We start from the raw sequence: 16,981 nt of genomic DNA, 5'->3' as shown, positions 1-16,981 counted from the left end.
AAGATACTATGGATTTAAATAAAAGGCTTAAGAAATCATGAAAATAAAATTATAAACCTCAATGCCGAAAATTTTACTTGTGTTCATAATTATTCAGCAGGCATAAAAATGGTGTCACGTGATGTAGTGACTATATACAAGATTTGGATTGGTAATAGGAATTATTGGACAATTTACAGTTCGTGACTACACACACAGGCTAGTGTTCTCAGTCACGTTGATTGATAACGGCGGACGTTCCTCTGCTTCCGAACTCACGTCCTTATTGGCTGGCACCTTCCAGCTGCGGATCCCGAAATAAACACACCCACATGTGGATCGGTCGGTCGGTTAAATTGCTGATGATCTTCTCCAGCACACTCATTTCTGGTTTCAGAAATCCATGATCAAGATTTTTATTTTCTCCTAGACATATACGTGTTTCGCAGTGGGGCCTCCTCTCTGTGTATGCGCTACGTTTGTTGCACCGTAGTTTTAGCACGAGTATATCCGCGCTGTCACGGCGTCCAGGTTACTGTGGGCCTTGTACAACCTTTATCAATGCACTATACTAAGCAACACTTATAAAAAATATACAGAGGTTTCTGTAAATGCAGGCTTGTGGAGCAGGTTATGCCTTAATTCATGTAACTACTCTGAAACTGCAGTTAGTCAGGAGAATGGTCGTGGTCCTGACCGCCGTCAAGTTTAAGCCCCTTATGCTTTCTGTGCCTGGCTTCTCCTTGTCCTATACCACGTACAATTGGACTTAGGATTACTTCTTCCTGAGTGTTGCACAATTTAATTATATAACCATAGACTAAGGAATTTTGAAAACCACGTGAATTCGCGGACTGGTGTGCATCTGCCAAGATGTCTAAAAGCGCTGAATACCCTGTTCTACAGGAGCTGAAATGTTAAGAGAAGAGCTTCCACCGCATACCCCGAGGTGGGATCTATCTAGCAAAGTCAAAGCCAGAGTTACTTTACGACTGGCTGTTTATCGCCAATCAGTTCGTCTTGGCGACAAGCCCCTTGAGAATCACAAGAAGAGATTTTTTCAACTGAAATCTTGTCATAATAATCTTTATGTAACATCCTCTCTGATGAGAAAATCGTTATGTTTCTTATTAATAAGCTTGGCCTTTCTTCAAATGTACATACCACACATATGTGATACTGGCAATTCTTCCTTCTGCACTATGTATAAGTCCTCCATCCATTCAGGCTTTGTAAAGCAGATCATGCCTATCTTATGTATCTTATGCTACAACGGTAGCTTAGTTACTTGAACAGTGGTAAGCTTGATCACCGCCAAGTTTAGGCCTCTTACATTTTCTACGAACCGCGTGAAACACAGCTTACATCAATTACTCCATTGTTGCATGAAGTCAATATTAGCGCGGAGAGCATAAAAACACCCCTTCCACCAGTTATTCCATTGTCGCGTGTTACACAGCTGTTGCCTAACAGTGTTGATTCTCTGGCTCTCCAGTCCTTGCCTTGGGCAAATATGACGCAAGACAGAGGGGTCCAAAAGAATGTACTCTTTGATAGTCAATATATTTGGAACAAAATTACATGTAGTTACAATTCTTGCGTGGAGAGAGAGAGAGAGAGAGTCATTGTATGTGTTCGAAGGGACCACCATCAGCGGCTAAACAGCGCCCATGCCGCCGAACTACTGAGCTAACTACGGCTGTCAGTGTGTCCGGTGTGATGGCTGCATACGACGCTTCGATGATTTCTCGTAGCGCGTTCAGTTTAGCTGGCTTTTGTCGATAAACATCATCCTTCAAGGTTCCCCATAGGCAGAAGTCGAGAGGTGTTAGGTCAGGAGACCGAGGTGGGTACTAAACAGCACCTCTTCGACCTATCCATCGTCCAGGTAGAGTGTCATCCAAGTACGCTCTGACATCTCGATGGTAGTGAGGTGGAGCACCATCTTATTGAATTCGCCGTACACTTGATCGGCTTACCCCACTTTTGCGTTCACACTGACTCACAGATTTTTGTGGTGATCGTGTAAAGTGTTGCAACACCACAGTACTCGAAGCTGAACTTGTTACTATCCGTAGTCACCCACATCCTTGCTTATGCACATCATGAACAGTACTGTCGGCTTCAAATTTATCCCAAATACGGGCAGTTGTTCGACGTGTTGGTGGCTGAGTTCCAAACTCATTCTGCCATTGTCACTGTACCTCTTTAATGTTTTCGTACTTCCAGTACCACTTCAATACAGCCTTGCGTTGCTCAAAGAACAACTTTTCAGCCATTATTGCTGTTGTCTTCTGCTCGCAGCGCGCACGCGGCACGACACTCACGTGACTCATGTGACCTTCGCCATCTGTTGAGAAACATTACACTACACTACGGCCCAAGAATTGTAACTACGTGTCATTTTGTTCCAAAGATATTGACTATTAAAGAGTGAGTACATTTTTTGGACCCCCCTGTATTTAAAGCATAACAATTTTGATCGAGAAAAACCAAGTACAATTTCACACTTTGTAAGGGTTCTGTTTTTCACGTTTAGGAACCGAAACATTCAAGCAGGTGTAGGGTACAACCAGTTGCGTTTTACGCAATATCCCTCTTAAAAATATGCACCTATAATAAGAATACGATTCTAAGCTTTGAAAGCCAATACAGCAATGTAATTACAGAAACGCGAACTAGCACATTTACAAACAATAATACATAATTTATTTCGTTGCTTTTATTCTCATTTAACTTACGTTTAATTATTACAATATCTATTTAAAAAGTACAATATTAGATCTTAATTATAATCGTAGTACCTGAAATTGGCAGCTCCAACGCCCGTTGGTTCGCGCTGATTGGCTAGCGGTTGATTCAATGTGGGTCACCCTCATAACACAATAAGAGCATCTTAAAATACCATCCCATAGACAAGTAAATGCATGTTGTATCTCTTCTGAAAATATGTATAACAGTATGGGAACTGTGTTACAACGTTCGAGAAAGTCCGTAGGTCTGCAGTGAAAGGTCCGGGCCCATCTGCACCCCATCTTCACTGCAGAGAGGCAACCTTGCTCAGTGTCGAATGGGAGTGTCAGGGAGACCCAATGTTCGCCGTTGAGGTGAGAAGCGAAGGAGATCAGGACTGGAGACCATGGGGCACGGTAGGTTTGCTTTTTACTCATGTTCAGGAGATAAAATGAAAGATAAATTAGTTGCTGAACTTTCTATTTTATGTACTATTTAAACCTATAACAGGATTCCCATTGCTGTGAATCATTTTATATGTACCGTGTTTACGCATGTATAGGCCGCACATTTTTTGCCAAAAATTCAAGAGGAAAACTGGGGTGCGGCTTATATTCGAAATATTCGAAATCACACTAAATTAAAAAAATATATATTCATAATTAGTAATACAGGGTGTAATACTCCTGAAATAATATTCCAAGAAAATTATTTTTTCTATAATTTCTGTCTGAAAATTGTGCTGCGGCCTATACACGCACGCAGTCTATACATGCGTAAATACGGTATTTGCATTTTTTTCAGTTGTTTATTGTAGTTGTTAAAGGCTTATGGTTGATTCAATATCATATTATTTTCAGCATAGATTTTCATAGGGCTTGCCTGTTACAGACAACTTGTTGCTGGCAGGCGCTCAAATAAATGAAGTGGACTATTATTCCATATTATTACTAGACAAGTTTTACAGCTGTTCCAGCATTGGATCATAAGAAATATATTATGTTGTCTACGGCACTCGCAGATAGAATGAGATATTTAATCTTTCCTGAGGCCGCGCCATAGCTCAAGCGGTTAGTCGCTGGCTTCCCACCTCGGCGGCCCAGGTTCGATCCCATGTCTGGTCAAGTGGGATTTACGGTGACCAAAGTGGCGCTGGGGCGGGTTTTCTCCGAGTACTTCGGTTTCCCCTGCCAATTTTCATTCCAACAAATTCTCCATCATAATCGCCCGGGGCAGGCTACAATAGGCCAATCAGTGGCCGCCGTGCCGAGTGGACAGAGTTTGACTCCATCCCCCACTAAGCGAATTAAAAAAATATTCCTAGATGGCAATATAGGGCGGAATATCTAGTCGAATTTTTTACATTAAACTTTCAGAAATGAGTGCATGAAGAAGAAGGGTAAATACATATCATCTGTTTGTTGTGTCCGACACCTACATAGATATGACTAAATTAAATTAACACACGGAATTACGTACATTGAAAATGCCGTAAATTTGTCAAAGGACACAACGACATCGTAATCCTGTAAGTACATTGGGACCCGAAAAAATACTCGCAAATCCCTTAAAATCAATAGTTATGAATTTGTGTTTTACATAACGTTCTATAGCAGAAGGGATATATTTTAAGTTTCGTCTAAATACTCGTGTATCAAATTCCTTAAAAAGCATGTGAAAAGTTGATATAGGTAGTTCAGCACAGTGACCCTTAAACTGCATTACAACACAGTAGTTTTACAAAATAGTAAATAGAAGTGTCGTGTATGGAGTCACATTATAACATGCTGGAACACTCGAAAAATACGTGTCAAAGTTTAATTCCTTAAGTAAAGTGGAATTGAAATAATTTAATGCAATTGTTCTCAAAAGTCTGTGCTTGGTACCCCTTAAAACAATTAAATAAATGCTTGGGTTCCCCGAAAATATGAAAATAAGAAACTTATTTTTATATTCTTTTAATATAAATAAAAATGCTTACTTATGTGCCATAAGTAGTAGTTTATTCTCAGTCGATTTAAAATAAAAATTATCAGTAGATAACATTTTCAATGGAATGCTGAAAATGGGAATATTTCGAAATAAGACTGAATGATATATTTGCAATGTCATTTTATTTTCTATGGAGCTTTCTCTCGTTTCGAAGTAGCAATTTAACCACAAATTTCGGTTTCACACAATCCAAGATAGGGCCTAAATGTGGATGTGCGAATATTTGTCTGTCAAAATTGCCTTTGTTCCAGAACTATATTAAAAATTTGTCAAATGATTGAGATAGAATTTATATTAAAAATCATAGTGCAGGATTTGGTAGGTATCATTTTGCTGTTGTAATATTTATTTTAAAATAAGTTGTAAAATTATCATACAAACATCTATATTACCAGCTCTTCAACAGTTCAACTTTCAACGTTTCAAGATCCACACAAAAATGTCGCCCAACATCACCGTACTGACAATAAGGGGAGTAAGACGCAGGAATACACAACTCAGTACTATGTACCAGCTATCAAGAAAGTTGCATTTAACAAGGTTTCAAATTAGTCAACTTCAATAAAATATTATTTCCAAATTTTTATAAAAGTGTTTTTACTTCTTACAACTTTTATTCCTATACGCAAAATGTAAACTTTCGTACGATGTCTGGTGTCTCCCTGAAAATGCACATTTAAGGTATAAATATTAGGGTTTTAATAATATTTAATGAGCATAAGAAAACATAATTGTATTTAGATGACGATTATACATCTTAATTAAATCACAAATATTCAGCCATGATAACAGATAATCCATCCCCTATTCTAACCTGTCTGGTTAGCCTACCCGCAGCATTACAACTACACCAACACACTCGATACATGAAGCTACAGAAACAGATGAAAAGCGGTAAGGTGCAGTAATCAGTAACACCTAATTTCGATGTAACACGGATGTCAAGAAGAAGTCAACATATAAAATGAAGATTACTTTTCCAGACACGGAGGAAAATGGTGACACTGTACGGCTTGAGGGAAAATACGCCGTACCAGTTACGAGTGGTAGCCATTTTGCCTGACGGACAACTCGGAAACGCCTCCACTAGCTCATGGATTTCCACTCTAAACCGTAAGAAAAGCAGAATTTAAAAATTTCACAGTTTATTGTATTAAATAATTCTATACAGTGTCCTTTTCTGAATTTCCTGAATAAAACAGATTTATAGTGTGCATTAAATAAGAATTCCATCTCTTTGGGTGCGCAGCCTAAGAACACGTATCATGTTAGTTTGGTGGAGCACTAGCACCGTGGGACCGAATTTTCTTTGTTGCATTAATGCTTATCCACAACTTTCTGTACTCTCCTGTGAAAGTACATTTCATAGGATGGTCTGGCTGATTATCCATCTAAGGAATCATACCGCAAATCTCAGACTTAATTTAGAAAGTTCTGTGAATAAAGGGGACCGAAGCTAACTCAAAATCAATTAAGGATGTCGTTTCATAAAAATTACAGACGCACGTTTAAGCAAATAATTCTGCTCCAGAGATTAAATAATTGCGTTGCGCTTTTCACAGATACTTTCCAGCCAGGTTCTGTGAGTGACGTCAGGATCGAGAACACGACCTTGGGAATAGACGGTGGTAATTTGCAGACAACAATCTCATGGGAACCAGCATGGGGTAAGTGTTCGGACGTTACCGGAATAGACTTTCAGTGAACTGCCTCGTCATTCAAGGCAGCAGAACAGTTGGAAAAAGTTTAATGTCTCTCTGCTCTGAACTCACTGCGGGCTAGTTTCGCAGAACGCTCATTATAAAACATCTACACGAGAGACCAGTATTAAAGACTGGTCATAATGTTAAGAATTATGTAAGACGAACAATGTAATGTTTCTTTCACTTTAATTTGTAGTATTTCCCTTTACTTCACGTAAAGATTAAAGGTAAAGCTATCCCTGTAACAGACCGTGGGGGCCCATAGTGTTGTGAGACGTCGAGGCTCCCACATTTTTCTAGACAATCGGCTCACAGATGGAGGTGAGTTTTTCAACCATACGCGCCGGCAGTCCTTTACCCCCAGAAAGATTCCTGGTACTCTTTTCTGTTAAAAGATGAGTAGATCACAGGCTGCTGGAAGGATTAGGCCAACTGAAAAGTTCAATAACATAATCGGCAATGGCACCCACGACTTTCCGTCTTGTAGCATAGTGCCTCAAACAACTGCCCTGCCACGTGCCCACTCCCTTCTTGCACGTAGGGGTCTTAAAGCAGCACATTTACGTGTGCATTACCTGCTTAGGCGGGTCTAGTCTATTGACCAGTCAGTAGATAAGCGTACGATTGCCAAATTACGTAATTTCAAAAGAAACATTCAAACAGACCGAACAATACTCTAAAAATATACGGTAATTAAATTAATACGTAGAAGAAAAGGCACAGCAGGTTCCTATAAATATACTTTAACAAAACATATATTTATGTATGTATATAAATATAGTTACACGTAAGAGCGTAATATCTAAATCCTAAATAATACTCCACGTATATCCGGAGCTGACCACGCACATCCAGCTAGTGCCGAGGTCAAAAAATTGTGGATCTGTATATCCACTCCGCCATACGCCTTCATGGCGTAGTGTTTAATTAGTTAATAACAGGGGCAATTGTACCTTTACCTTGACTCCACATATATAACTTACTACTTTCAATTATTCTGATGAGAAGAGCTTTGTTATATGTTACGCAAACTTCGGCAGTACATGAAAAGATCTTAAGCAAAGACTGATGCAGAAAAGTCTAGGGTTTACTCGTACCTGTATGTAGGAAGAGCAACGATGACTGCCTTTGAGTCAAATTGAGTATACTAACAGAAAAACTATTAACATAATGTTCCTTTTGATGAAATTCTGATGAAGTCTTGAGAATATCACAGTCTCTAGACACGTCAAGAATTTCTCCACCTTATATTCATTCCCGTGTCTACAACAGCCCGGCGCTTGGTCATATTCTGAGTCACCTGAATCCATGCTATGTCATCGCCCCTTACTTCTTCAAAACACATTTATCTTTCCATTTATGCCTACATTTTCCAGATGATCTTTTAGCTTCCATGCTTTCCGATTAAATGTTGTATGACGCTTCGGTCTTTACCACGCGTTACAGACATGCCATCCATATGATTTCAGAAAATTCAGAATTTGTCAGGAAATATATGGTGAACGTGCTTGAAATATATATTTCTTTTTGTGGATGGAAGATCATTAATAAGAGATTTTAAATATTATTGATTTTATTTTATCTTTCATGAATATAGAATAGTTCGTGACCGCCTCTGTGATCTAATGGTCAGATTTCCTGGCTACAGATCCAGAGGTCCCAGGTTCGATTCGCGGCGGTACCAGATTTTCTGAGAAGTAGTGGGTCTGGAACTGTGTCCATTCAGCCTCGTGAGGATAATTGAGGAGCTATTTCAAGGAAACAGCGGCTCCGGTCTAGAAAACCGAGATTAACGGCCGGGGGGAGCCGTTGCGCTGATCATGTGACACCCTCTATCCTCTAAAGTTGGCACTAAGTTCGCCGACAAGAGGCGGTCGCGCGGTCGGTATAGTTAGCTTGCGGACTACAGGCCACGGAGTTTGTTTGAATATAGTTCGTGACTCGCTTAGGAAAGAATGTGCAAAACCAAACATTAGCGGATTTCGCTCTACCGACTTTCCAGTTCCCAGACTAACTAAGAACTGACCGAACTGACTGACTAACTGAAGATGAATATCGCGACGAATGAATGGTCTGTTACATGGCACATTGTGGCAGTTACCGTTATTGCACTTCTCCCATCCCTCAACACCAATAATAAATCAATGAAGAAAAGAGAGAGCGACAGCCAGAATACATATGACAACTGGTGGAAGTGGGTGAGGGGAGGAGGCACAGGGTAAGTACTTATTAGACAGGTGAAAAATATGTGTTCATTCTTTCCCTCACCCGGCTTGTCACCTTTCACTATCTCTGTCTACAAGCGATCGCAGCTGAAATGGTGGTGCATTAATGACAGGAATTTAAAATAATAATTTGTAAGGTAAAGTTGTCCCATTGCTCAACTATTTAAACGCTACACCATGAAGGAGTATGGGGGAGTGGATTTATAGATCCACATTTTCTTTATTTCGGCATTAGCTGGAGGTGGGTTGTCAGCTTCACACTCCGGACGATTTACCTCCCGGGGAAGTGCCCCCGGTACACATTAGATAGCAGGTTGGGTGAACCCCAGAGCCGGTCTGGACTACACGGAGAAAATTCTTGACCCTACCGTGACTCGAACTCCGTCCTCTCGGTCGTCCAGCCCGTAACCAGCCGCTATACCGATTACGCTATCCGGGCTCCTAATAATTTGTAACTATTTTAACCTAGTATTTTCTTGTTGTTAACACAATTAAACAAAACAAAAACACCAACAAAAAGACCATAATTCGAGATAAGTGATGTCACTGACCCAATGTTATTCTAACGAAACGTGGGCTGTATTATGTGGCATCCGTTCCCTGCCGCTGTTATACAAAGCGGGAATGCGCGCTGAGAAAATGAGGCAGGACTTGCGAGCAACGGCAGTCTGAAGCCAGGAGAGTGAGGCAAATTTGATAATGGAATTCTGAGGGCAACAAAGGAAGGAGGGAATGAAACAAGGGCGAAGGGAATAAATTACTACCCTTCAAACTGCACTAGCACAGTCTGGTTCTCCTATCATTAAGTATTTCTATTACGTTGTGTATTCAATGAGTAGCACACTTGTATTTTTCAGCACAGTTACTCCTAAGATGTCAATAATCTACCCTTAAAAGCAATGTCCTTAAGAAAAAGAGTTTCCAGTTGGAAGAATCTCAGTTACATAAATACAACTCACTGTCAGTGTAGACCTTTCCAGGACAACGTATAATTTTACTGATTTAAACAGTTCTTACTTGCAGTCATTATTTTTCACTTCACTTCTTGTTATCACTGCAATAGGGAACATTCCTTCCCATTCCCGTCGGATTAAACATCTTGGTTATATTCTCTACGCGTAAAGACATTGTAGCAAGTAGACATCAACACTGCAGAATGATTCCTAATAAATACACAAGGTTTCCACTCGAAATTAAACAAAATTTTGAGATTTATTGAAGACGTATTTAAATAAACACAGAAAAATATGCAAATAATACATTTGTAGGCTCATTCAAAGGAACTTTTTTCGGTTTAAGGAAGTAAAAGACGTTCTGGAAATATCTTGAGGTTTGTGCTTTGCGTCAGGAGATCAAAGAACTTAACGAGAATTGCAACACAATAATTGCATCGTTTCTTTATTACTCCTGCCTACAATTGCAACTGATAACAGCTTCCGATTTAGACAATTTGTCAGATAAAACCCGTAGTTTCACATGGACGAAAATGCAAAATACAATTGAGAAGATAATTTTAACTAAAATCCGTTAGTTCGTTGAGACAGACATGCAGACATGCGTACATGAGATCAATTTAAGAGGCCTCTAAGATATTAAGACCCAGGTTGCTGCTTTCATTTCTCTCTTCTCGGTCTATTTTCTAGGCGATAGTAAACGGTTTTATACGTATTCACCGCTCTTTCGTTGTTAAGAAACCTTGTAGTGTATCAAGCCTTTACTATGCAGTGCTGGGGAAAAAAGGACTTCACGTGTGATTTGAAGTGACAGGCTGTCATAAATCCGTTTCTAGAATATGAACCCTAGTGCGTGTGTAGATCAGCGATAGTGCTGTAATTGCCTGCAATACCGAATATCCAATCATCCATTTCAAAACCTGTCTATAAGACAGAACCCCCTCCCCCTCCTTAAATCGTGACAATATATACAAAATATTAAAAAAAAAAAAAATTTTTTTCTAGCGGAAATGTATGACCATAAGTTTTACATAATAGAAAATTATTAAGGGTACAGTCAATTTTAATGAAGCGACAATGAAGAATGCCCATTTTTCAAAATTTAATTCAGTCAGTCGATAGTCTATATTCGAGAAGATGCCATCAGAAATATACAATAAACATCATTATTTTAACACGGCTGATTTAAAAAATGGGAGACGACCGGGCGTTATCGATAAATATACAAAAATCGGTGCTTCAGGACAGCGTGAAGCTTTCACGAAGCGCACACGATACCATTATAATCTCATAATGTAATGGAGTTCACAGTATATTAACTTCTATGAATAATATTGTGATTCTGAAAGCAATATTTAAAATATATATATATTGCAATGGAAGCTTGGACCGCAAGAAACAAGCTTCAATGAGACCTCTGTTAAAAGAATCTGGTAAGATGCAAAATAAGAAATGTCACATAGTTTATATTGCTGTAACGTGCAGAGAGTTACCTTTGAGAGGAAACTAAATGTATGATGTAATGAATATTGCAATCATGACTGGTCTAATTAGGATGCAATAAGATGTAAGAATATAACAAAACAATATAATATCTACTGTTACGTTGGCAAACGTCAGACAGTAGCACCATTTTTACCTGTATATTTTATAAGACCGCTCCAATAGAAGTCGTTATTGAGTAAGGTCAATTTAAGGTGTTTAGTTCCATTTCCTGGCGACGGGCATTGTTCATCTTAGGAGGCTGGTATGGTCAAAGGGTCGGAGAATTTTTCTTGCTTTTTGAAATGAATCAATCAAATAAGTTCTTGTCAATTTAATTTCTTTTCCTTTCCTTCAAGGAATAATTCTTATATATTAAAGCGACCTCATTGCCACACAATGCGAGTCTATGACTGGAAAGAAAAGTATTGAAACATCAAACAATTATTCACGCATGTTAGATGGAGAGATGTCTTTCTGTTTTGTGCATACATAATTTCTTTTCGGATTTGCATACGTCACTGGACTTTGTGTTCATTTATTGTTGACACAAACTTTGTAGAGGAACAACTGAAATGCATTTCTTCTTGATATTACATGAAATAGTGCTAATATAAATCGTGTACAGGGTATCCTTCTGAAATATATCGACCTTATTTACTTCAACAAATTTTTATTTCTTATTTTAACGTTTGGTTGCTACGTACGCATGAATGCTACGACGTATCGTATCAGGATCAAGTATTGATAGTTGATGTGTATGTATTTCCATCTGCCTAACATCACTAACCTTATGTACATTCAATAAATGAGAGAATAAATTCTTCCACGTATTGTGGGAATCTTCAAACAGATAACCGTCCTCGTATTTTACCAAATTTTTTCTGTGTTGGTAACCATTCTTGAATGTATTTATTTCTCTACATAGGTCTATAGTATTCTTGTTCCTACTGTGTCTTCCAAGATCATTAGTTTAGTCTTTCAGACATTTCCTCGTTTTATTCCTCCAAGGTCTATCAACTTCATCATGTCTAACATTGTTCAGATTATCCCACTTACTTGGCTCGGATCCTGTAACCACTGAAATCTTGTTTGGTTACAGGGATTTAACATCCTTCATCGAGCCATTTCTTCTTTCTCTTGCAACTGTTGTCAGTGAACTTGACCTCTAGAGACTCCTTACATTGCACGTACCAAATCTCATTCCCATTTTCCTCTTCTTATATAGTTACAAAAAAAATCTGTCAAATTTCGAGGCCCTGTTTTGCAGTCTCCTTTGTTTATATGGCGAGGAGTTATTAGCCAAGCGCCCAACCCCCAACCTGGAGGACAATCCCTTTCCGACTGTCCGCGCATGTTTATTCAGTCACTTCATGTCTATCCTCTATATATAAAGGCCTTCTCCTCGATCCGCAACCTGAGTAAGTGTCCACATAATGTGGAGAAATTTGGCCTGTACTTATATTAATCATACTAAATTAGTTAAAAAATCGCATAAATTGATGATCTTGGGTTATGTAAAACTTTTTGTGTAATGAGTCGCTTCTGAGGAAATGGATTTGAGAACAGGATTTATATTTGAACGACAAGAAACAAAACTAAACACAGAAGAAAAATTTCGTGTAGACCTCCAATATCAGATTTAATCAAAATCTGTCCAGTAGTTTCAGAGATGAACAGTAAATATAAGCAGATAACCAAATTATATGATCGTTTATGTGCTCTGTGAGAACAAAGCGTAAACGTACTTCAAATCAAATTTCTATACAGAGTAATAAGCGCACTATTCAATTAGTGGATAACAGCGGCATAGTTCGAGGGCACAAAATTATAATAATAAGGTAATACGTTACTTGTGCCAGCGTTCTAAACGTTCAGATTCTTCAATTTAAATCCCGGGTGTATATGTCTATAGTTCAGTATATATCAGCAATTTTGATATCAATGATTTTAGCTGCAATCACGCAGACGCAAACCAGTCATTTATATTGACCAATTTCCATTATGTAGCTTAAAGGAGAGTTAATCAGCAGATGCCTTGTTTAGATACAGAGAGATTTGCCTTTAAGACTGAATGTCTCTCTCCCCCTACAGTGAAACTATATCAGATTCGATTAATATACTCGGGTCACGCAGTAGCATAGTTGGTTGAGGCACTGTGCTATAAGCCGGAAGGTCGCGGTTTCGAGTCCCAATAAGGTGGATTCTTTCAATAGACCCGAATCCTTCCAGCCGCATTATGGTCCTGGGGTCGACTCAGCCTCTAACAGAAATGAATACCAGGAAACTTCCTGGGTGGTAAGGGGCGGCCGGTGCGTAAGGCTGACAAACTTACCACCATCTGTGAGCCGATAGTCAAGATGATGTGGAATCCTCAACGTCTCACAACCCCATGGGCCTCCATGACTTGTTACAGGGATAACTTTACTTTTTACTTTTTTTTTTACTCCTACATTTTGATCTGAAATACAAGAAACTTCAAGGAGTCAGCACTTGTAATACGGAGCCCGAAACTATATTTTCTAAATCTAGTCAATAGGAACGGATATTGGTGATACCTAGTCATGCATATGTCATTGTTTTACTAAATGTAGTCCTACTGGTAGATTTTAAATATCAGTGCGCCACTGATACTGGACGCATAGTTTAAATATAAATGACGAGAAATTTCTTAGGAAGGAATTCAGCAATGAACGCGTTATTCTTGTCTAATAATAATTCAGTTAAATTCAATTCAATTCTTCATTATTTATGTGCTGAGTCAACAGCCGCAATAATAATAATAATAATAATAATGTTGCGACTCCATTTTTCCTTGTCGGTCACGTGTGCAGTCCAATCTTTTAAGTTTGATCCGCTTAATCCGAACTGATCCCACTTCTGACACCAGTTGTTACGTGTTGGGTATGTCACGCGACAAATAACTTCACGTGGGTCTCGGATTCAGCGAATCTTTATTGGACGCTTCACTTATACACTTACGAGTACAATTATTATCCACTGCTTCACTGTTATAGTTACTTCTTGTACCACTGATCTCAGCTGCTATATTTCGAATGTCTTCTGTAGCGGCTACTCCCAGACTTACTTCTGTATCTCTCGGCATCTGCCCCGAGACTGTCTGGCGAAAGCATTTTATACCCTCGGCCGCTGCTTAGCAAATGAACCCTATGTTATAACCGTGGAAAAGCTGCTTTCTTGATTCTGCGATTCCTACGCAACGACCCACTGTTATTGCATTGGCTCTGTGGGAACGCTCCGTGTATTCGTTGTAACCGTGGAGATTCGACGCTCTCGACGCAACGGCTCACTGTTGTTGCGTTACTATGGAAGAGTCTTTTCCAAACACGTTACACTAATGATTCCACCGTCAACGCAACTATCATTTATTGAACTGTGTTACACTGTATGTGTCACCCATACAGAGTCATCATCAGGTGTTTTGTTACATACATTTTCATTATTGAATTGTAGAGCGTGTATTCATATTTACGTGCATATGCTTAGAATGACTGCTATGTACATTTATCTTCTAACTGATAGACGATGATTTAAATACAAGATATATATGAACTAAAATTTAAAAATTAATTGTAGTAATTTTTAAAATTACTCGTAATTTAAGTGTTGTACGTTATATTCAACTTAGTGTCTGTTACCGTAGTAGTAGACCGATTCTTCTATTACTGGCTAAATTCGTTTGTTTTAACTGTTTCTTGAGCACGAATTTTTATTCTTTCTTATTACCAGGATGTCGATTGTTACTGTTGCTATGTTGTCTAGTTTATGTGGTATGCTTTGCTGCGTGGTCCTGTCTGATTAGCTAGGAGTGAGTCTGGGTACGTTCGCCTTGGGAAAGGAGCTGTCCGGATTCACAAACCTGTCTGTGGTGACAAGATTCTCGCATCAATTTAGTGCAGAGCGCACATATATATCTCTAGTAATATATAAAGCGGTGAAATTTTCCAGCTCATTCATATTCTTCTTCCTTCACAGACAGAACGTGTTTCTACGAAGTTGTTTCCTGGATCGGCACGACTTATCCTCAGGAAATTTCCATAAGAGAGGTACGAAATAAGAATCAGTATATTAAATTTATCTTTAAATAATATATTTATAAATTAATTTAACAAGTTGATGAAGAAAGAATCTATTCGAGACATCATTACTACACAATCCCGGTGCTCTATATAATCAATGTAAACGAAGACTGTTCGGCAGCCTCCATTTTGAATGTTGGAACCACATAAAATTAAAGCTGCTCATTATTCCATTCAATTCGTATTCTTTTACGTGCAAACTTAACAGCGCAGACGCCAACTACAGAGTTAGCATGAGTAAGAAGATACAAGCAACCACAAAATACAAATAAAATACAAAAAAGGAAGTTTACGTGTATGTAGTAATAGTAAATCAATTAAATTCTTACTCATTTACGGGCAAACTTAACAGCCCAGAGGCAAATTACAAAGTAAGCACGAGTAAGAACACAGAAACAACAACAAATTGTAAACAAACCACAAAATAAGGTAGTTTGGAGATTCGACGCTCCATACTTACTTACTTACGTACTTACTTACTTACTTACTTACTCACTCATGGAGCTGAGCCCTTCTGGAGGAGCCGCCAATTCTGCAGCTACTCAAGAATTTCTCAGCATTTTATGGAACCCAAAGATTTATTACCGTGTTCAAAAGAGCCCTCCACTGGTCCCTATCCTGAGCCAGATCAATCCAATCAATACCATCCCATCCTATTTCTCTAAGATCCATTTTAATATTGTCCACCAACCTACGCCTTGGTCTTTATACTATACGCATTCCTCGTCTCCCCTATTCGTGCTACATGCCCTGCCCACCTCATCCTCCTTGACTTCATCATTCTAATTATACTCGGAGAAGAATAAAAGTTACGAAGCTCCTCATTATGCAGTTTTCTCCATTCTCTTGTTAATTCATCTCTCTTCCGTCCAAATATTTTCCTCAACACCCTGTTCTCAAACACCCTCAGTCTATGTTCCTCCTTTAATGTCAGAGACCAAGTTGCACACCCATACAGAACCACAGGCAAAATTATAGTTTTGTACATTCTAATTTTTATGTTTTTGGACAGCAGACGAGAAGACAAAAGGTTCTGAACTGAATGGTAGCAAGTATTACCCCTGTTCAATCTCCTTTTAATTTCCTTCTGAATCAGGTTTCGATCTGTTATCGTTGTTCCCAAATATCTGAATTGTGCCACATTTTCAAAATATTTGTTTTCTATCTTTTATATCATGATTTTGTCCTGCATTTTGGTGACGAGACAGAAACATACATAGTTTTCTCAATGTTTACTTCTAGACCAACCTCTTTACTTGCGTCAATTAAAGTTTGTGCGTTTTTCTTTACGGTATCTACATTATCACCCAGTACATTCACATCATCGGCATAGACCAACAGCTGATGTGTCCCGTTTAATTTCAGTCCCACCTGGTTTCCCTGGACCTTCGTAATGGCATATTCTAAAGCAAAGTTGAAAAGGAGTGGCGATAAACAATCTCCTTGTTTTAGACCATTCTGGATAGGAAATTTATAAGCCAAATATTTGCCTACACGGACTTTACTATACGTTTCGTTTAAAGACACTTTAATCAACTTAACTGGTTTTATGGGTATCCCAAACTGTATCAGAATGTTGTACACTTCTTCCCTCATAACAATAGTAATAATAATAATTATTTCATTAAAAATCAAATTCATCACTAAGAGGTGAGAAAAGAGATATATATGTGCAATTTTATGTCATCATGCAGAGAGAATTTGGGAAAATTATATTACAGAACTATATGATCGACCTAATCGGCCAGAACCCTTAGAAGTTGAACCGGAAGAAGAAGTAGATACAGACGAGAAAGGACCATATATTTTACAAA

At 38.6% G+C, this 16,981-nt stretch overlaps 2 protein-coding genes across 5 annotated transcripts in view; one reads left to right on the top strand and one right to left on the bottom strand.

Moving 5' to 3' along the window:
- The window catches only part of LOC111872032 (tyrosine-protein kinase receptor torso), a 131,596-nt gene that overhangs the window by 61,131 nt on the left and 53,484 nt on the right, over positions 1 to 16,981 (top strand). For both annotated transcript variants that reach the window (XM_033754482.1, XM_033754481.1), the window contains exons 5-8: positions 2,971 to 3,128; positions 5,688 to 5,817; positions 6,267 to 6,371; positions 15,064 to 15,134. In XM_033754482.1, coding sequence (XP_033610373.1) covers positions 2,971 to 3,128; positions 5,688 to 5,817; positions 6,267 to 6,371; positions 15,064 to 15,134 — 464 coding nt within the window. The remainder of the gene's footprint in view (positions 1 to 2,970; positions 3,129 to 5,687; positions 5,818 to 6,266; positions 6,372 to 15,063; positions 15,135 to 16,981) is intronic.
- LOC111872022 (general transcription factor 3C polypeptide 3) overlaps positions 1 to 16,981 on the bottom strand; it is a 130,779-nt gene that overhangs the window by 70,281 nt on the left and 43,517 nt on the right. The gene's annotated exons all lie outside the window — the stretch shown is intronic.

Source organism: Cryptotermes secundus, unplaced genomic scaffold (genome assembly GCF_002891405.2).
Source record: "Cryptotermes secundus unplaced genomic scaffold, Csec_1.0 scaffold87, whole genome shotgun sequence".
Classification (NCBI taxonomy): domain Eukaryota; kingdom Metazoa; phylum Arthropoda; class Insecta; order Blattodea; family Kalotermitidae; genus Cryptotermes; species Cryptotermes secundus.
This window is presented reverse-complemented; position numbering and strand designations above follow the sequence as displayed.